Source organism: Harmonia axyridis, chromosome 1 (assembly GCF_914767665.1).
Source record: "Harmonia axyridis chromosome 1, icHarAxyr1.1, whole genome shotgun sequence".
Lineage (NCBI taxonomy): Eukaryota > Metazoa > Arthropoda > Insecta > Coleoptera > Coccinellidae > Harmonia > Harmonia axyridis.
In genome coordinates this window covers 5435131-5457861 of record NC_059501.1, presented here as the reverse complement: position 1 = coordinate 5457861, position 22731 = coordinate 5435131, and the positions used below count along the sequence as shown (strand labels likewise).

The 22731-nt window shown below is 37.6% G+C and overlaps 1 protein-coding gene across 3 annotated transcripts in view; it reads right to left on the bottom strand.

Moving 5' to 3' along the window:
• Window positions 1-22731, bottom strand: part of LOC123671060 — a 106689-nt gene that overhangs the window by 15284 nt on the left and 68674 nt on the right. For 2 of the 3 annotated variants that reach the window (XM_045604718.1, XM_045604719.1), the window contains exon 5: window positions 8986-9167. In XM_045604718.1, the coding sequence (XP_045460674.1) occupies window positions 8986-9167 (182 nt within the window). Of the gene's footprint in view, window positions 1-4736; window positions 4776-8985; window positions 9168-22731 lie in introns of all 3 variants that reach the window. The other variant, XM_045604717.1, reaches the window with a different exon arrangement.

Genomic DNA, 22731 nt, shown 5'->3' with positions numbered 1-22731 from the left:
ATGTTACGTCACCAGTTATACAGGGTGATTCACCGCGATGCCCTATTAGACGTTTATGAAAACTAATCATAATTTTGTGCTGAAAATTTGCATATTGGGGTTTGAAACAATGATCTTTCTCTCTAAAATATTTTCAGATCTCTAAAACTTTCGGTTATATTGGCAACAGACTACTACTTCCTCATTTCAAATGGTTCACCCAGTATAATATTGCATCATTAGATGGCTTTTTTTTACGACAATTTCGGCAACTTTTGATCTCCTAGTGTCATCGGCAAGCGCGGATCCAGGTTGGGGGAAGTGGGGGAACGTTTTTCCCCCCCAAATAGCCCGGGCACCTCTTAAATTTGCTGCCCTTTCTAGAATTTGACATACTAATGATATATATTTTGATTTAATATGAAACTTTGATTCACTATGAGACATAAAAAGTGAGTTCTTTGTGGAGAAACTCGCGAATTGGGTGAAATATCGTATCACTGATATGTTTTCATTTCCGCGAACTTCATATCAAATTTGATAGTTCATTTTGGGGACAAAATTTGCTAACTGAAAATGACATATGCTCCCTCTATCTATGTTTATTACTCTGAGGTCATACTTGAACAGAATATCCAAATTTGACTTCAGTTAAATAGTCTTGACTTTCGAGATATCGACAGTTTTATGAAAAACGTCAAAATGTACATTCTTAAATTTCTTATAGTTCTGATTGAGCGATGAACACGAAATTTTGCATAAAGCTTGAAATTAGGATCTTACAGCGTGATGAATGAATGAATTTTCATCTTGATCGAATTTGCAGTTCTGAAATGAACAGAAAAACAATATTTCGAAAGGTCATATATACGAAATCCCTAGTCGGATTATGCCCATTAACGAAAATTTTTTGTTTTTGAGAAAATTCCAACATGGAAAATTTGTACCATTCTTCCGATTGATACGATTACGTAGATCACAAATATGCCTGAAGTTCAGCGATAAGTCCATTATTTCAGAAATTATAAACTAAAAATTGAAATATTCACAAAAATTTTAAGAATTTTCTCAAAGCTGCCAACTCTCCTCGAGGCAAGATAGTGCAATTTTATTTCGAAAATAATGGTTCTGTGCGAAATACGTATCGCGCACTACGTCCATTTTATTTTGTTAAGCGATGAAGCGCACTTCTGGTTGAATGGCTACGTCAACAAACCAAACTGCCGCATTTGGAATGAAGCTTATCCTCAAGTGTATGTCGAAACACCGTTACATCCAGAAAAACTGACTGTTTGGTGCGCTTTATGGGCTGGTGGAATCATTGGTCCGTACTTCTTCAAAAACGATGATGGCCAGAACGTTACAGTCAATGGTGATCGGTATGGAGCCATGATTACTAACTTTTTCATTCCTGAATTGAACAACCATGATGTCCAGGAGCTGTGGTTCCAACAAGTCACACAGTTCGTGCCACAATCGATTTATTGAAAGACACGTTTGGTGACCGCCTAATTTCACGTTTTGGACCTGTGAATTGGCCTCCAAGATCTTGTGATTTAACACCGCTAGACTACTTCCTGTGGGGCTATGTAAAGTCATTGGTCAATGCGGATAAGCCACAAACCCTCGACCATTTGGAAGACAACATTCGCCGTGTTATTGCCGATATACGGTCACAAATGTTGGAAAAAGTCATCGAAAATTGGACGTCCAGATTGGACTACATCCGAGCCAGCCGTGGCGGTCATATGCCAGAAATCATATTTAAAATGTAATGCCACAAGATTATCTTGCGAATAAATAAAATTCATGTCAATCGAATAATCCATCGTTGTTTTATTGCAATTTAAAGTTCTATTGCTCTAAAAAAACACCCATTATAACAATTCAATTGTAAAAATTAGGTTTTATATGTTTTTTTCCAAATTTTAATGAAGAATTTCAAATTTTTATGAAGGATGAGGTTGACGATTAATCGGTCAGCGGAGTTAGCATTAACGATACCAAATTAGCTGATTTTAGAAATGAAAATTTTTTGGTCGAAAAATTCCACTCAAATATTCAATACCTAGACCTTAAAAATCTGGTTTTGAGAAAGTTCCTACATGGAAAATTCGTACCATTCGTTGGCATTCAAGATCCGAACCTACCCTGAAAATTAATTATTTTGATCCTGATCGATTCCGCTTGGTATATCCTAACTCACTTTGACTACAATGTTTCAAACACTTCTGAATATTCTACACTTTTCAATACTGAGATCGTAAAACTTCGGAAATGATTGAAATTCATTTATCTTCCAAAAGTGTGTTACCCTCTTAAACCAAACTAATAACTCTGAAGAACAATATGAAGCCAGCTGCTGAATTCGAATAATCCCTTCTTACTCCATACGTAGCATTAGCAGTAACACATACTTGACGGAAAAATGATATAATGCCCCCTACCCCTGAAAACTTCAATCATACTAAGTGCTACGTTGAAAGAGCAATTTCCTGAACTCTACAGAAAGTTCCAGGTCTTCTTGAGCGCGATATGAATGTACAAAGCACTTTCAGACGAACTGTAGTGAATTTTGAATGGAGACCATATGAATATGAGATTTAACGTTAGGCTTAATCCTTTTCTCGATGCTGCCAGAAAACGTGGATCAGTCATGGGCGTAGCAATGAGTGGGCGATATACTGCCTGTCTCGAGACTTCGACAGTATTGAAGAAATATTTTCATTATTTCAATATTGCTATTTCTAGGGACTGAATTTTTAAATATTTTGAACTCTTTGAAAGGTTGAAAGCACAGCAAATGTGATAATTTATTGTTAGAGAAATCAATATCTCAATATTAACTTGATAGTGCTGAGTAGTTCTATATGGTACCACCATTTCAGGTGGTCGTAATAAAATAGGATTCGACAATAACATTTGATAGTGCTGAAAATAAACCTACGACCTTCTCAGGTGAAAATAATATATACTAACTGGCAGAGAAAGTGCAGCACCCAATTTTCAATTTTTTTGGTAAAATATAGACAGTATAGCAAGCAGTATATTATTGAAATTTGGAGAAAAAACGAAGGATTTATAATTTTTTTTTAATAAATTTGTTAATTATGTTTTTGTCCACCGCGATTATCTATACACTCCCCAACACGTCTCGGCATTGATGCAATAAGATCCTCTATTTTTTCTTGAGGGATACTATCCCAAGCTACCTGTACTTCATGCTTTAGAGCCGCCAAAGTCCATGGGGGCTGGGGTAAATTTTTAAGCCTTATACCCATGATGTCCCAAACATGCTCTTTGGGTGAAATATTGGGGGATCTGGGCGGCCATGGCAAAAGATTCACATGGGTCGCTTTGAAAAAGTTTAAACGAACTCTGGTAACATGAGGTCGAACTTATCTCGCTGAAATATTGGATTCTCGAGTCGGTTAAGGTAAGGGAGAACATATGGCTGTACTATTTCTTGAAGGTAACGCAACGCAGTCATGTTACCTCGAATAAAGACTAAAAGTGACCTACTTGCATGTGCAATAGCACCCCATAATATAACGCCCACTGTCCGGTGTGCATGACGGTGAACATCAAACTGAGGTTCACGTCTTTCTCACCGACGTCGTCTAACCCTTCTTCGATGACTCCTCGAACAGCTGGATGGTTGTAAAATTTAAAAAACTTGCAAAAATTACAACAATATTCAAGTAACAAAAATTGCTTACATGGAAAAACCTTCACAATTTTTTCTCCAAATTCAATCATTTACTCCTTGCTATACTATCTATGTTTTACCAAAAGAAAAATAGATAAAATTTAAACAGCTCCTTCTGGGTGTTGCAGTTTCTTTGTCAGTTAATATATTTCAAAATTGCCTTTTTTTATTTTTACATATTTTACATGAGTTTACGATAAGTACTTTTGTCTCGTCTTTTAAAATAGAATATTCCAAACTCAGTGCTCTTTTTCAGTTGAACAAATAACAGTTGAATCATAGACACTCATGATTGCAAAAAAATTGATTTTTTGAGGAAAATATGAATTACCATTCTACTCAAAAAAGTACCGAACCTGGTGCGCAGATTGCACCACCAGAACCATACTACTTTTTCATCGTTAGTACCAAGCTTCGAAAGGTGAATGTCAAAATTTCGATGCATATATTTGAGTCTAGATAGAAATAATGGAGGTTAAGTGACGCAACATTTAATGTTGTTTGAAAAAAGCATATGATGAGAAAATACTGTGCATGAAAAGCAAGAGAGTGGTAGCTGCATGGAAAGCCGACTAAAGCGACCAAAATCTCAAACATTAGCTGACAAGGTAATAACATCCGTATTTTAGGACAAACATGGTATATTGTTGTTTGACTATCTTGACAAAAGTAGCACATCAACAGTGAACAATAAATTATGTTATTCGATAAATTAAGTGCAGAAATTGGGAAAACATATGAAAAAAAAATTCTCTTCAACTCTTGTATGAAAACCATTAGATTTTCGCTCCCAACTTCTAGGCTATTCATCTCATTCTCCAGATCTGGTCTTAGTGATTACTGGCTTTTAAGAGACCTTGAAGAAAGGGAAGGGAAAAAAATTTTGCTCTAATATAGAGGTGATTACCGAGGTTGAAGCATATTTTGAAAGCAAAGACGAATCTTTCTATCGATAAGATATTGAAGAGTGAGAGGAGCGTAAGAGTACAAGTGAAAGTGAAAATGTTGACGAATAAAGTAAAAATTTTGGGAAGAAATGTATTTTTACCTATTATGCCGTGACTTACTAAGTGTTGACAGGTTATTGCTGAAAAAATACCCGTAGAATTGGAATTCACAGAGTAATTACTCAATGATCAAATTCAATCAATGATATTGGGTGTGAGATCATTTTTTTCTTAATGCAAAACCTCCTGGTCCTCAATCTTCTTGACTTTCTTATTGAAATTCAAACCCCCCTTAATAATATTTCAGTACACCAATGAAAATAACTCTCTCTGAATTCTGCTGAATCCTAATATATGGATGGAATTCCTTATTAGTACTGAGGGTCTTTTCATTTTTCAATATACTGTTCATGTGGTTGCAAAATGGCGGAGGCGCAGTTCGAGTAGGTTTAAATTTCACACCGAGGTTTATTGTTCCCTATGCTTCACAGTATATTTCAACTAATTAAAAAGGAAGAATTCCAACTTTCAGGTTTATACGTTTTTGAATACAGAATATGTGGAATATACTCGTATCTCTCTCAAACTAGCGGAAACTGAATAAGGACAGAATACTTGTTTATTAGAGTGTATCTTACATTTTGGCTTATTTTATCCATTGATCAACAATTGCAATCGTCTGAATAAAAACCTGCAAATTTCATTCGACGGTGTCAAATTTCTTCTCAACGAAAATATTTAGTCTTGAAACGAAAAAATATGAAAATATCGACGTAAATTAATCTTAATCTTTTAATAGGATTCATGTGTGTTAAGAGAGATTTATTATATGGGCGTAACTCCAGCGTAGGTTTTGAAAATTTTGTATTCCTATATTCTTCTCGATCGCAATATTCCGTCCTCATTTGATTCAAATATAGTTCAAGTGGACTCGATTCAGCAAAAGAGAAAACCTCAAATACTTTGAAAAAAAAAAGTGAAAAAATAGTTTTTCGGATGTATTCAATTTTCAGTCGAAATATTTAGGTTACTCTGATACTTATCTTAAAATTGAGTTTAAAAAACTGCCTTCATTATAGTTGCAATAGTCCACTTTTTGAATCGTTTCAGAAAAACAAATTTTCAGCAAACCAAGTCGACCAAATCGTCAAACTTTTCAAACTACGTAACAAAAAATGATGATACTATAAAAACAGTATTAACGGGTTTTTTTTCGAGGTATATAACTTTATTTGGCATTACTATTCAAGATGGCGACCGATTTAACAGCTGTCAAGTGATTTATTCTCAGTTTGGTTTGGCAATTCATCATGAATAGACTTACGCCTGAACAACGCTTGCAAATAGTGCAATTTTATTTCGAAAATAATGCTTCTAAAACGAAACATATTTTACAGTCTTTATTCGAATAGGATGTTAAATCCCCCCAAGTATATCAAAAAGGAATAATTATCCTCGACTTGTACAGCGTCAGAATAAAATTTCAATTAGTAGTCGAATGAAGAGATGTTCGGGCAGAAGGAATTCCCACTAAGCGATTACTCCCAAGTTCGAGTTGTACGCCTATTGAATTTAAAACGTCAATTTGGTTGTAATTTGTAGTCGGCCTGTGTATCTTGTTATTTGATGCCTTTCCAGGTTTCACGCCTTCTTCTCCGTTTTCCAATACAGGTGACATGAACGAGCCAGTTCGATTGGCGTTTTAGCTTTTTCTGCTTCGTCATAAAGAAGGATCGAAATTGTACGAGTAGAGACGTATAGATCTGCTCCACAAAAGTTGAGGATGTTCAGAAATTTCGAGACTATTTCAAAAGTTTCTATTTTCTTCATCAATGTTTTTTCAATATGAGAAATCTAAATGTTCATTTACTTATTTGTTTACAACTTTGCTTACGCCGTTTTGCAACAGACGGCTGCAGCGGTAAATGGTCGTCGAAATAAATAGATCGTAGATGTCATGCAATAAGCGTATTCGTAAACATATCGCCATCGAAATATTAATCGATTTGTGTCTACATCATAAAGTTATTCTCGATCAAACTTGTCAGTTCATGAGCCAAATCCTCGTTATTTGCGGGAGGTTTTAATGTTCTGCTTTTAGAACGCTTCAAGAACGGTGATTTTGACGTCGTAAACCAGCATGGCGGTGGAAGAGAGAAGGTTTTCGAAGATGCAGAATTGGAGGCATTACTTGATCAAGACTCGTGTCAAACGCAACAAGAATTGGCAGGATCATTGGGAGAGATACAACAAACAATTAAGAAACGCCTGAAAGTCTTGGGAATGATTCAGAAACAAGGAAATTAGTTGGCATACGAGTTGAAGCCGAAATATGTTGAACGGCGTTTGTTTGCTTGTGAACAGCTGCTTGCAAGGCAAAGACAGAAGGGATTTTTGCATCGCATTGTGACTGGAGACGAAAAATGGGTTAATTAGATGATTCCAAGCGCAGATAATTATGGGGATATCCCGGCCATGCTTTCACGTCGACGGCGAAATCGAATGTTCAAAGGTCATGCTCAGTATTTGGTGGGACCATCTCTGCGTAGAGTATTATGAGTTGTTAAAACCGACTGAAACAATCACAGGCGATCGTTATCAAAAGCAAATAATGCGTTTGAGCCGAGCATTGAAAGACAAACGGCCGCAATACTATGAGAGACATGATAAAGTCATTTTACTGCATGACAATGCTCGACCCCATGTTGCGAAAGTGGTCAAGACATACTTGGAAACGTTGAAATGTGTCCTACCCCACCCGTCGTATTCTCCAGACTTTGCCCACTCGGACTATCACTTGTTTCGATCAATGGCATAGGACCTGTCTTATGAAAAAAAAAATTGGATTGATTCGTGGATCGCTTCAAAAGATGACTAGTTTTTTGAACGCGGGATTCGTACGCTGCCCGAAAGATGGGAGAAAGTAGTGGCCAGCGATGAACAATACCGTTTTTCCGAACTTCGGAAAGAACGGCGGAAGCAAAGTTGTACGCCTATGTATCTAACTAATTCTTTTACCCATTTCCTTATAAGTTCCTCAGTTTCAGGAGAAAATTTATTTTCTGTATTCGTAGAACAAAATTACTTCCCCGAAAAAATTGAAAAAATAAAGTTAAAGTAAAGAGTTTCCTAGTCCTGAATTCTGAATCCCAATAAAAAATATCTCATATTTGCCCATTTAAACAATTTTGTAGAACCAATTATAACTGAGTAGATTATTGTTTAAAGAAGTGATTTGAAAACCCCATTGGTTGTTGTACCATCGGAATTGACCAGTCACGTGGTGGTGTTCCCTCTCAAGATCTGATGTTGGTCAGGTGGATATTTGTCTAAGCTTTCGGAAAAAAATCTTAATGTTTTGCTCTTGAAAATTCTTGATTTATAGGATTTTGAATATCGCTCAGACATCTGCAGCTTTTTGAGTGACATGTTTCGTTAGAGATATACAGACTGTCTGATCTACTCCGACAGCGATTCCACTTGAAAGGCATATCAGTTGCGTTTCAATTCAATAAATCCATCCCCCTAAATTATACTTACATCGGTTTCAAATACAGGGTGTGGCAGAGCCGATTGACTAGTTTTGACAGGTGAACAAGCAAAATTTTCGGTACTGGGCTCCATGTTACCCTCTTGAACTCCATGAAAGACCACTCTATTCACCTAAACTCACAGTTTGGTGTCCCAATTTAGAGAGATAGACCTTTATTATTTTGAGGAGGAAAATATCACCGTCCCAGTAACTTCCCAGCGTTATGCGTCAATGTTGGAAATCTTCATACAGCCTGAATTTGAAGAACTTGCTAAAGAACACGATCTGGGTGACATCTTGTTTCAGCAGGATGGTGCTACAGCCCACACAGCTCGAATCTCATTACCTGTTTTTAGACAGATGTTCCCAGGGAGACTGGTCTCACTGAGAGGAAACGTGGGTTGGCCAGCCCGCTCACCTGATTTGAGCATCTGCATCTTTCTTTTGGGGCCACCTTGAAGATAAGGTATTCAAACATCGTCCACACACCCTGTCAGAACTCAAGCAGCGAATAACCGAAGAAATCCGGGTCATAGCGGTCAAAAACTTCCAAAATCGACTGTGTCGCTGCTGACGGCCGCAATTTTAATGATATCGTTTTTAAATCTTGAGCAAAAAAACTATATTTCCCCCTGCTCTGAATGAATTAAACCGTTTTCCTCTAACTTTAACCATTTTTTTCGAATAGCCCTCTGAAACTCGTCAGTCGGCTCTGCCGCACTCTGTAAATCAGTTGAGTTTCCATCCCCCTAAATTATACTTACATCGGTTTCAAATGCTTCTACTTCTAAGTGCGTAACAAAATAATTAAATCATACCTTGTGAGTTGGGCGAATGGGGCCTCAGAGAAGCCATGCTGGGCTGTCGGCTGGGACCCCTCATGCTACTTTTGGAGCCTCTCCTTTCCCCGTGCAGGAGTTTATTATCGCGTAGTAAGGACACGTTCATCAGCCTAGGATTAGGCGTGTTGAAGATGGTCCGGTTCTCTCGCCATCTCGCCCTGAAACGTAATAAATTGTCAGTATTAGGGTTGGGAGAATAAGACACAGAGGAAGAAGAGTGGTCTGGAATACTAAATAAGTCGGATTTCCATGTTATGAACCACTATAAATTTTCCGTTTATTGATTTTCGGTGTCATGTCATTCGATATTTGGAAAGAATTTATAGATATATAACAAAGGGTAACAAAAAAAAATTTTTTTGGTGCCTGCGATTTTTAGAGCTGTTTTTTTATTTACAACGCTTAATCTGAAATTGCAATCTGTTTTTCTCTGTCAGCTCTACTTCTTTAGATAAATCAACTTATCTACCAATTAATTTCTTTGTTTCATTTCATCATTGCTTTATAAGGAAATTTTTTTTGTACATTGACGATGCTAAACATATGTGTATGTATTAAAGCAAATAAAGTATTAATAAATAAATAATAAATAAAAATTTGGGTTTCTTTCAGTATATTCATTTATGAGTTCTAAAATTATTATACAGGGTGGCCATTTGGAAACGAAACAGACGAGATTACAGACGAAATAAAGTTTTTCGATAGAAATGCTCGGATAGGTCGATTTCTGTTTCGAGGGGGACAACTTAAGATGTAGGTTACGGACGCATAGCGCTTCAACCCTTGCTACTACAACCCTCACCCCCAAAATTTTGAATAGGGAAGATGGGGTGAGTGATACCTCATTTGAAAGGTATTTTTATACTGATTTCAGCACAGTAATTGTTTTTTCATTTTATGCATTAGTTCTCGAAATATTCTTAACTAAGTATTTGAAAATGAAGTGGTGTTTTCATGGCACTTGTAGTGTTTTGTGAAAAATCGACATTTTGAGCTTCAAAACAACCATGACTGTGGCTTCCTTCCTAACTAACTAACGCATGAATATTTCGAGAACTAATGCATAAAATGAAAAAACAATTACTGTGCTGAAATCAGTATAAAAATACCTTTAAATTGAGGTATCACTCACCCCATCTTCCCTATTCAAAAATTGGGAGTGGGGGTTGTAGCAGCAAAGGTTGAAGCGCTATGCGTCCGTAACCTACATCTTAAGTTGTCCCCCTCGAAACAGAAATCGAACTATCCGAGCATTTCTATCGAAAAACTTTATTTCGTCTGTAATCTCGTCTGTTTCGTTTTCAAATGGCCACCCTGTATATTCATTAATGTAGGTACAATGGTTTTATTGTCAGTCTGTAATCGAGTAAATTCCAGGTAAATCTATAAAAAATGGAACCATTGCCTATCAGGTACCTGAACTGACCCTTTTAATCCCCTAACTCGGGTAAGTAAGAGAAAAAATCATACTTCCTCCATTACATATAAATTTGGGCTAAATGAAGCAATTTGTGAAGGCTCTTGATAAGAATGTGTCTTGTTTTGCATATATGGGGGTATAACTGCATCAGTTGAGCACATAAAACCTCAAAGCAGAGGTATTTGACGGCCCACAAATAAGTCAATTAATCAAGGATCCTGCCTTCATAAATTCATTGAATCAAGTTGAACGAGAAGCTTGGACATCGTTTGTTGCAATTGTAGAAAATTTTCTAGGCAAACATAAAGCTCAAAACTATGTTGAAATGGTTAACAAGATGCTTAATAGTTTCAAATCCTTAGGGTGCAATATTAGTATTAAAATACACTATTTACAAGCCACTTAGACCGTTTTTCAGAAAATTTAGGAGACATGAGTGAGGAACAAGGTGAAAGATTTCACCAAGATATTAAAGTTATGGAGGATTGCTGTCAAGGAAGATGGGACATACAAATGATGGCAGATTACAGCTGAAGTTCAAAACAGGCGCGGATCCAGGCCCCGCTTTTGGGGGGGGAACTTTCAGATTCTCAAAATACTGAAAATGCTTCCGCCATTTTGGGACGTCATTTTTTTGCCGTTCATTAATATGGGTTTTCACAAAATGTATTGAAGGTAAAATTTTTTCTGATATTGTAATTATTTTAGCCTTAGTATGTCAAATTCTAGGAGGGCCGGCAAAATTTAAGAGGTGCCCGGGCCATTTGGGGGGGGAACGTTCCCCCAGTTCCCCCCCCCTGGATCCGCGCCTGGTTCAAAAAGGGACTGTCTGAAGCATGAAATTAAAAGATGTGTACAAAATGTTTTGTACCCAATTCCTCTTTCCCAATTTGGATGTATAGCCAAAAAAAGTCTGCCTCTTGTAAGATTTAGTGTTTTTCTTTCATGAGCTTAAGGTATAAGCTATGGGACATAAATCTTCATTATCTCTATTTTTCATCTATTACTTCTCGATAAATTTTCGAACCACTTTGGAAAGTTTAGGGAAATGTTGTTTTATGTTCTGCTCGCCCAGAAAATAACTTATAAATTGAGCAATTAGCTGCTTCATTGTCACGTCAATCCATTACGAAGGAACTTTCTGAAGCTCCATACAGGGTGTCTCGTAAAGATCACGTCAAACCGAGGGAGAATGTAGATCGAAGGATAACCCACCTGCTATGACAAAATTCCCACTATAAAAGTCTTACCGTTTTCGAGATATATTTTTTTTTTGGAAAATAATGAAAGGTACCCATTTGGATAAAAACAGCCATATCTTTTTTCTTTGAGTAACAAATGACTTGTGTGATACCTTTTTGAAATCACTATAAAATAGACAATTTATTGGTGTAATGTGCAGCAGTAGCTCGGTACATTTTTTTTCCACTACGATGGGCTAAACTTCATGAACAAAATAATCCACTACCAAAATTTCCAATAAAAATATTTCTCATAGCCCCCCTTCAAAATGTTCGGACGATGTTTTCAATGTAAACGTTAAAATCATTCTTCAGCAATATTTTTCTAAAAAAATTAACCAAAAAGATGTAAAATTGTACCAACCGTAAGGACAGAACTATTGAAAGGGGCAAAAATTCATTATTCTCCAAAAAAAAAATATCTCGAAAACGGTAAGACTTTTATAATAGGAATTTCGTCATAGCAGATGGGTTATCCTTTGATCTACATTCTCCCTCGGTTTGACGTGGTCTTTACGGGACACCCTGTATAATATCAAAATTTTATTTTATCAGAGTCTGTTCCAAAAGTTACCAAAGTGTAACATAATGTAGGAATTTATTATAGACATCTCAAACTTTCGTATAAGAATGCTAAGTATGTTATATAATACCTTCATATATAATAATTCACTTCAGATTATCAGAATAAATAAGAGATATATTACCAAAAAGAACGCATCGTATTCATTTCATTCAGGAAGTAACAACATGACAAAATCATGTATGTTATTTGAACCGAGGATCTGACAGAATGTCTAAACCTGTCCAACTAATTTATGCCCTCTTCGTTGAAAATGTACCCGAAGTGACAGCCGTGAAAAAACACGGATTTCAAATAATTAATTCGAAATTTACACGCACAACAGTGCCCTCTAGGGTGCAGTAACGGATTCAGCGAACGAGGCTGTTCCATCGCAAAATCGAGAGAAATTTTCCGCTTCAACTGAGGCAAATAACTAGCAATTAATTAAATTCAGAATATGGAATTAGGAGATGGAACAATGGAGGGTATAGGGGGTAAGTCTTAAATGAGGATAGGTAGAGAAATTGTACGCGTTTATTTTGGGAAATTGATGAAATTGTTGACCTGGATATCACGCAGAAAATTTGCCTCATCGTCAGTTTGATTAAATTCACGAGTTTTCTAAAAATGAAGAATTAATTCCAGAGGTTTCAACAACCCTTCTTGCCACTTAGCAACATGAGAAATGTTGTATCGAGGAGAAATAATTTCATTAAATTGATTTTTCCTACAACTGCTATGAAGAGTAGCGTATTCTGCATAGCTTACTCAATTGCAAAACTATGTATTGCTCATACTGTGGGAAATATTATTCCCCACGGCACTTTGCCCACACCTCGCTTGGTAGACCAATGAAATTGGGCTTTTGATTCGTTTCTATGGAAACGCAATAAATTATCGCATACTGTCAACGAAGGTTATTTTGATTTGAATCAAGTCCATTACTTGAAATATTGAAATTTGTGCAGTTGTAGGAAAAGTAAAGTGTGCAACATGTGGAGAAAGTCCTTTTCTCGCTCTCCACACTCGCGAGAAAAGTTGGACTTTCCCCACTTGTTGCACAATATACTATTTCAGCAATGAATAGGGCTGCTTCTCAGAGTAATGAACATAGATAAAGGGAGCATATGTCATTTTCAGTAAGCAAATTTTGTCCCTAACATGAACTATCAAAGTTGACATGAAGCGCGCGGAAATGAAAACATATCAGTGATACGATAATTCATTCAATTTGCGAGTTTCTTCACAAAGAACGCACTTCTTATGTCCCATAGTGAAACAACGTTTCATATCAACTCAAAATATATCGAGATGAATACCTAAATATATCAGAAATTCAGAAAACAAACTTCAAGCGCGCCAAACGACGTGAAAAATTCGATGACTCTAGGAGAGCAATAGTTGCCAAACCTTGCATTTGAGCAGGTAGATACAGAAAATAATAAATATTCGGCTTATTATAAATTCGACATTTAGGAAAATTATCGGATTCCAAATATTAAAATTTGAATATTTTATCGGGAATCACTCAAATAAATATATTTCATTCAATATAATATACATTCATAACGACATAGTAAAATTGTGGATTTGAGAATATACTGCGCAAAAAAATTTATGCACATTATGGAAATCTCAAATTTATTCTACAACTCAAGGTGTTCTCAAGTTCAGAATGATGCATGCATATGTTATCCACTTTCAACGTTTTTCTTCAATACAGATGTTTATTCCCAGCAGGAATAAAAAAGATGAGATTATCAGATTTTGAATGTATTGACTATATTCTGAAATCAGTCGTTCTCGATCAATTCTAGTAATCAATAGTTTCTCTTTCGTTTGATTTTCTACACTCGATCGCTATGCAACGCGAAACATGCAATTTGACCCAAGAGGAATGTGCCCAAGCGGTAGTTTTGCGAGATGAAGGGTGGACATACACAAGAATTGCAGAAAGGTTTGGAGTGTCCCATACAAGTGTGTCCAGAATGTTGCAGCGATTCAGGGAGACAGGTATAAATGTCTGAAGACCAGGACAGAGTAGACCACGGGTAACAACTGTCATTCAAGAACGCTACTTGAGCAATTCTTCGTTGAGACAACGGTTTGCAACCGCTCGCCTCCTTCAAAACCAGCATGAGCAAACTCATGGGGTGCAAATTAGCACTCAGACAATAAGAAAACGCCTCAGAGAATATGATTTAAGGCCTCGTGTCGCGGCAAGAGGCCCAGCTCTTACCCCAGCCCATCGAAGGGCGCGTTTGGATTTTGCGAGAGAGCATATCCATTGGGAAGAGGCTGATTGGGAAATAGTTCTCTTCACAGATAAGTCTAGATTCTGCCTCTACCATTGTGATCGACGTTTTCTTGTATACAGACGTCCACATGAAAGATATGCACGCCGGTAAGGTTAGCTCCCGGCCGGCCAGCTCCACGGGCACCATTCATTCCACCACGGTCAAACACACTTTCGTCATTTTCGATATTTGAATTGAATTTCTAGATGCGTGAATGTAATAAATTAAGGTTCATCTTATAGAGAAATGAAAGATCTAGCGAGAAGTAATTTTTCGTTTACATAGGCTACATCTAGGGATCAATTTCAGGATGGAATTGAAGAATTTCATGCCGGCTGAAGAGATTTTCGTGATTTTTATATTTTCTGAATGAGCGGCCAAAGATGAAATTTGGTCCTTATTATGAAGGATTGAAAAAGCCATAAATATTGAAACTTTCGTTCACATTGGTTACCCCTAAGGCCCCAGCTCCACGACCTGAATAGCCTGATATCGTGCCGGACGGATAGTTTTTCGGGATTTTCATGTTTTTCGAATAAGCGGCCCAAAATGAAATTTAGTCCATGTTATGAAGGATTGAGAAAAGCCATAAAAATTGAAACTTTCGTTCACATTGGTTACCCCTAAGGCCCCAGCTCCACGACCTGAATAGCCTGATATCGTGCCGGCCGGATAGTTTTTTCGTGTTTTTCATGTTTTTCGAATAGGCGGCCAAAGATGAAATTTAGTCCATGTTATGAAGGATTGAAAAAGCCATAATTATTGAAATTTTCATTCACTTTGGTTACCCCTAAGGGCCCAGCTCCACGACCTGAATAGTGTGATATCGTGCCGGACGGATAGTTTTTCGTGTTTTTCATGCTCTACGAATAAGCGGCCAAAGACGAAATTTAGTTCATGGTATGAAGGATTGAAAAAGCCATAAAAATTGAAATTTTCATTCACATTGGTTACCCCTAAGGGCCCAGCTCCACTACCTGAATAGTCTGATATCGTGCCGGCCGGATAGTTTTTTCGTGTTTTTCATGTTCTTCGAATAGGCGGCCAAAGATGAAATTTAGTCCATGTTATGAAGGATTGAAAAAGCCATAATTATTGAAATTTTCATTCACTTTGGTTACCCCTAAGGGCCCAGCTCCACGACCTGAATAGTCTGATATCGTGCCGGCCGGATAGTTTTTCGTGTTTTTCATGTTTTTCGAATGAGCGGCCAAAGATGAAATTTGGTCCATATTATGAAGGATTGAGAAAGCCATAAATATTGAAACTTTCCTTCACATTGGTTACCCCTAAGGCCCCAGCTCCACGACCTGAATAGTATGATATCGTGCCGGACGGATAGTTCTATTCAGGTCGTGGAGCTGGGCCCTTAGGGGTAACCAAAGTGAATGAAAATTTCAATAATTATGGCTTTTTCAATCCTTCATAACATGGACTAAATTTCATCTTTGGCCGCCTATTCGAAAAACATGAAAAACACGAAAAAACTATCCGGCCGGCACGATATCAGGCTATTCAGGTCGTGGAGCTGGGGCCTTAGGGGTAACCAATGTGAACGAAAGTTTCAATTTTTATGGCTTTTCTCAATCCTTCATAACATGGACTAAATTTCATTTTGGGCCGCTTATTCGAAAAACATGAAAATCCCGAAAAACTATCCGTCCGGCACGATATCAGGCTATTCAGGTCGTGGAGCTGGGGCCTTAGGGGTAACCAATGTGAACGAAAGTTTCAATATTTATGGCTTTTTCAATCCTTCATAATAAGGACCAAATTTCATCTTTGGCCGCTCATTCAGAAAATATAAAAATCACGAAAATCTCTTCAGCCGGCATGAAATTCTTCAATTCCATCCTGAAATTGATCCCTAGATGTAGCCTATGTAAACGAAAAATTACTTCTCGCTAGATCTTTCATTTCTCTATAAGATGAACCTTAATTTATTACATTCACGCACCTAGAACCGTGGTGGAATGAATGGTGCCCGTGGAGCTGGCCGGCCGGGAGCTAACCTTACCGTCGTAAGATATGCTCAGTGCAATTTCCTGAATACTACTGGTTTCGGGGGAGGATCGATTATGGTATGGGGTCGAATATCTTTGACTGCTCGCACAGACCTAGTGGTCGTTGATAATGGAGATATGAATGCTGATAGGTATATAAGGAACATTCTTGAAGAGCATGTAGTGCCATTTGCCCCATACAGTGGTGAAAATTTCATTTTTATGGACGATAATGCCAGACCCCATCGTGCGCGCATCGTTCAGGAGTACCTTGAAGAGGTTGAAGTCTCTCGAATGGAATGGCCAGCAAGAAGTCCAGATCTCAATCTGATTGAGCAGGTTTGGGACAACCTCAATAGAAGGCTGAGAAGTTCAGAAAATCATCCAGCTACTCTTAATGACTTAGGAATCCAACTCAGAGAAATCTGGGAAGGATTAGATCAGAACATTTTAAGATCAATCATTTTGAGTATGAACCGTCGTTGCCGAGCTTTAATTAACGCAAGGGGTGGAAATACCAAGTATTTAATCACTTATCAGAATTCCAGTATTTTGAAAATTGTTTATTTCTCTTCTTTCACATAAGATTCGGTGAAATACTGAATTTTTCTTTCATTTAATGTGTCTTGTTTCGTTCAAAACCTTCCCGAGAGAACATAAAAAATAAGTTATGAAGTCAATGTAGAGTTAACTTTCATTAAAATTGGGATTTTCAGAATGTGCGTTAATTTTTTTGCGCAGTGTATATCACAACCCGACAGTGTAATCTAACCATGTTGGGGACATGTAAAAATTGAGTATGCTCTATGTTTATCACACTCTGGTTAGAGATAACACTTCTGCCTTTCGTGAAAAAAATTAATATCTATATCATTACTATGCGTTCATTTTACGTTTTCACGTGGAAACCCGTAACGAAAGGAACTAAGCTCTTAGGCTCACTCATTCGGCAGTTCAACGCTAAATATTACCCAAATGCCGAATGCTGCGAGGGGTGAACTTGCGTGCAAGCTTCGAAACGCAAAATTCAGAACGGGGTAATTCTGAATATTATACGCTATTATGACTAAGTCATATGATACGCGGTGGCGCCATATCGATTACAGGCGTCGTACCTACTGACTTTTTATATCATTGTTCGTTCTGAGCTATGAAGGAGACCACCGTCAGAGCTGTTCAACATTTAGGGCCAAGGGCGACTCGTCAGGGAGGCGGGATAGGCATTACTTTAACTCTTTCGGAAATAACGGTTGTTTTTTTCGAGGTATATAACTTTAAGTTTAAGTTAAGCTCTCAAGTGACTTATTCTCAGTTTGGTTTGGCAATTCATCATGAATAGACTCACACCCGAACAACGCTTGCAAATAGTGCAATTTTATTTCGAAAATAATGATTCTGTGCGGAATACGTATCGCGTACTACGTCCATTTTATTTTGTTTAGCAATGAAGCGCACTTCTGGTTGAATAGCTACGTCAACAAACAAAACTGCCGCATTCGGAGTGAAGCTAATCCTCAAGTGCATGTCGAAAAATCAAAAAAAACTGACTGTTTGGTGCGCTTTATGGGCTGGTGGAATCATTGGTCCGTACTTCTCCAAAAACGATGATGGCCAGAACATTACAATCAATGGTGATCGGTATAGAGCCATAATTACTAACTTTGTTAACTAGAATAATTTCATTGAATTTTCTTTTCTCTTGAATTTGTCGAGAGTTGTTATGATTATTCTATTTCAGTATGCACTCTGTCATGGCTCGTTTACTTTGACACGATGGTACTTGATGAAAGTTGTCACCAAATGAAAGTCGGCCATTACAGTTTTTTACATGCACAACTTTCAACCCCCCTCACTCCATTAAAGGGTTCGTAGGGGTTGAAAGTTTTGCATGACCAAAACTGTAATGGACGACTTTCATTCGGTGACAAATTTCATCAGGTACCATCGTCTCGAAGTAAATTTGTCAAGACAAAGTACATATACTGAAAACCTCTTTGAACTAATTTATAAAAAAATTTTTTCTTGAAAATTTCTGCACGCCTGAAAAGAAGATACAAAGGCCTTGCCAAAAAACTTCCCAATTTCCTTATTAATAAAATTCAGAGGGTTGATGGGGATGGCACAGGGTGCAACAAAAATCCTTCAAAAATGCATAAAAATTTGGTAGAAGTGAAACAAAAATTGACCGTTTCAGGATTTTGCCAAATATTCTTCTTCCGAGAAAATGAATTTGTTTCATCACTGTATATTCTCAAAAGAATGTATATGGCATAAAATAGTTATTGCATAGGTATACATTAATGAAGAAAGTTCTGAATGGAAATTAACCTTGATTTTGGACACCACAAATGAAAATGAAAGTTGTATATACCTCATGGTATTGTGGAAACCTGCGGAAACCATCTGCCAACCCCCTCACAAACCGCCAATGTGTGGAAAAGTCGATTTTCGACCACAAGTGTCGATTTCCAGAGTATCAAACATGGGCTGTGAGGTTTCCAGGTAATGGAATCGACTGCAGGAGTTTGTCTATCCTAATGACTGTCACTTATCAATGTGGGACGTTCAGTGGACGTAACACAAGTGATTACAGGAATGATGATGACCGGATTCCTAGACTTGTATCGATTGTTCATTTATCCTTGTATGAAATCGTGAATATTGGATGGACAACTATGAATTATTCGGACTCGATATACAAAATTCCACAGCGGGAGAGGTAAGAAAGATAGTAATGCTTACCTATTTTCGAACGCTCTATAATTTCGTCAAGATGTCTGCAATTTTTTGTTTTTGAGCCAGAAATGATATAAAACGAACGTTGAGCAACAATAAAGTTATGAAATGAGTAGAAAATCTGCATCGTAAAAGAAATCATCTGACTTGCGTGCACTATTTGTTGACAATGAATAAATCCACAGAGTGAGATAAGCTCTGATGGGAGCCTTGAATGTTCAGCACAACGAAATGATCTAGAAGCGAGATTGGGCTTTGAATCAGAGCGTTACATCTTGAAGTACCTCCAGCAGCTAAGCCAAAAGATTTTGTAGACATTGGGTGATGATCTTTAAACGAAAGTGAACAAGCTATTGGGCTTTCTTCACCTTCAACAGCTCACAATTTCGTGTGTTAGATTAAGATCTCAGAGACGTAAGACATAACTTATTTCGAAAGGATGAAACCTTAGGCTCTGAGTAACAGGCCAATTCAAAACTCCCCGGTCTATCATAGTCAAACAATTTTTTTTGTCAAAATTCATTTTTATTATTCAACATAGTTGTATTCGAGGGCGATACTGCGATTATAGCGATCTTCCGACTTTTCGATACCATTTTTGTAGAACGTTTTGTCTTTCGTTTCAAAATAGGCCTCAGTTTCGGCGATTACTTCTTCATTGGCCTGAATTTTTTTCCATTGAGCATTCTTTTGAGGTCTGAGAACAGGAAAAAGTTGCTGGGGGCCAGATCTGGGAAATACGGTGGATGCAGAAGCAATTCGAAGCCTAATTCATGCAATATCGCCATTGTTTCCATTGATTTGTGACACGGCGCATTGTCTTGAAGAAACAGAATACTGCTGCCATAACCTTGCCAGCTGATTCTTGTGTTTTTCGTGTGCAGTACACTCAGCTGACTATCGAATGGACCCCAGAGTGAAATGATGGAGCCATCTTTCATCCATTGTCACATATCGAAGCAAAAAAGTCAGCTTTATTGCACTTAAACAGCTTCCAACACTGTTCAGAATCATTAGCAGGTTGTTGCTTTTGATCGATTGTGAGCTCGCGCGGTACCCATTTAGCACATAGCTTTCTCATGTACAAATATTCGTGAATAATATGATGTACACGTTCAGATGATATGTTCAAAATGTCTGCTATCTCGATCAACTCCACTTTACGGTCAATCAAAATTATTTTGTGATCTTGTGTTTATTTTGTGAGTACACACTCACAACGCAATATCTCACAAACTAATGGTAGGAGTGCTATCAAATTTCGACACGTATCGTTTGAAGGTTGGTACTAACTAAAAATCATATGGATTCAATACTACCACCGTCATCTGTGCATCAGACCGGGGACTTTTCAATTGGCCTAATATTATGTCTAAAATACCCTCAAGGAAAAGTGGATATAAAAATAACTCTCATCAAATGATTACTCACATGTTACGAAAAAATATAAAATATCCTCCTAACTTGGTTAGTGGAAGTGGCTTCCCTTAAGTAACGACCAGGGCGATTTCCCATTCGCTTTATGGTTCATAAATCCGACGATAAGGTCCGATAGAAACTATGCGAACGCTCTGCGACCAATAAAACATCAATCGGATTTATTGGAGTAATTTAAACGGATGAAACCGCCGATTCGCGTTAATTATAGGGCCAATTTGACAGGACGCGATTAACAGCAAACTGTTCAGCGAACAGCACGTTCCAGCAGATGGAATATCGCAGGTTGAAGTCTGTGATTCTCTGCCGACTGAAACTTCGTAAAAGGGTTCGAAAGAGCAATCTAGAGCTCTGCTGTGGAAGTTGGAAGGAAGTGGTTCTGAAGTTTGGTGTGAATTAAAGATGAGGAAGTGGTGGCTTTATAGACATTTCTGGCTGAAGAACTTCTGTAGATATTACATCGAATTACTGTTATTATTGAGAATGTACCTTTTCAATCCAATAGTTGGGAGTTATGTTTGTATTAATTGAATCAAACAGGCAACTCGATTGCCTCTGTGAGATGTACATCATTGTATTGAGTATTTTCGATCAATAAAAAAAAATTAATTGAATCATTTCAGGTGGTAAAAGCTGACTTTCCACGTTATTGGTAATGGCGAATTTAATATTCCTTATTATGAGGTGTACAACTTTGCTTCCGCCATTTTGAAATAGTTGGCTGTAGCGTTAAGTGGTTAGATCGCAGATGTGATACAATGAGCTTAGGTATTTTTTGACAGGTCGAGATTAACAGCAAACTCTTCAGCGAACAGCACGTTCCAACAGATGGAATATCGCAGGTTGAAGCTTATGATTCTCTGCCGTCTGAAACTTCGTAAGAGTTCGAAAGAGCAATCTAAAGCTCTGCTGTGGAAGTTGGGAGGAAGTGGTTCTGGAGTTTGGTTTGAATTAAAGATGAAGAAGTGGTGGCTTTATAGACGTCTCTGGCTGAAGCGCTTCTGTAGGTATTACATCGAATTACTGTTATTATTGGGAATGTACCTTTTCAATCCAATAGTTGGGAGTTATGTTTGTATTAATTGAATCATTTCAGGTGGTAAAAGCTGACTTTCCACGTTATTGGTAATGGCGAATAAAGTATTCCCTATGATGAGGTGTACAACTTTGCTTCCGCCATTTTGCAATATATGACTGCAGCGTTAAGTGGTTATATCGCAGATGTGATACAATAAGCTTAGGTATTTTTTGACAGGACGCGATCAACAGCAAACTGTTCAGCGAACAGCACGTTCCAACAGATGGAATATCGGAGGTTGAAGTCTGTGATTTTGCCGACTGAAACTTCGTAAAAGGGTTCGAAAGAGCAAGCTAGTGCCCTGCTGTGGAAGTTGGGAGGAAGTGATTTTGGAGTTTGGGCTGAATTAAAGATGAGGAAGTGGTGGCATATAGATGTTTCTGGCTGAAGAGCTTCTGTAGATATTACATCGAATTACTGTTATTATTGGGAATGTACCTTTTCAATCCAATAGTTGGGAGTTATGTTTGTATTAATTGAATCATTTCAGGTGGTAAAAGCTGACTTTCCACGTTATTGGTAATGGCGAATATAGTATTCCCTATTATGAGGTGTACAACTTTGCTTCCGCCATTTTGCAATAGTTAGCTGTAGCGTTAAGTGGTTAGATCGCAGATGTGATACAATAAGCTTAGGTATTTTTTGACAGGACGAGATTAACAGCAAACTCTTCAGCGAACAGCACGTTCCAACAGATGGAATATCGCAGGTTGAAGCCTATGATTCTCTGCCGTCTGAAACTTCGTAAAAGAGTTCGAAAGAGCAATCTAAAGCTCTGCTGTGGAAGTTGGGAGGAAGTGGTTCTGGAGTTTGGTGTGAATTAAAGATGAAGAAGTGGTGGCTTATAGACGTTTCTGGCTGAAGAATTTCTGTAGATATTAGTTCAAATTACTGTTATTATTGAGAATATACCGGGGTTTTCACCATAATTTGACACCTCTTTAA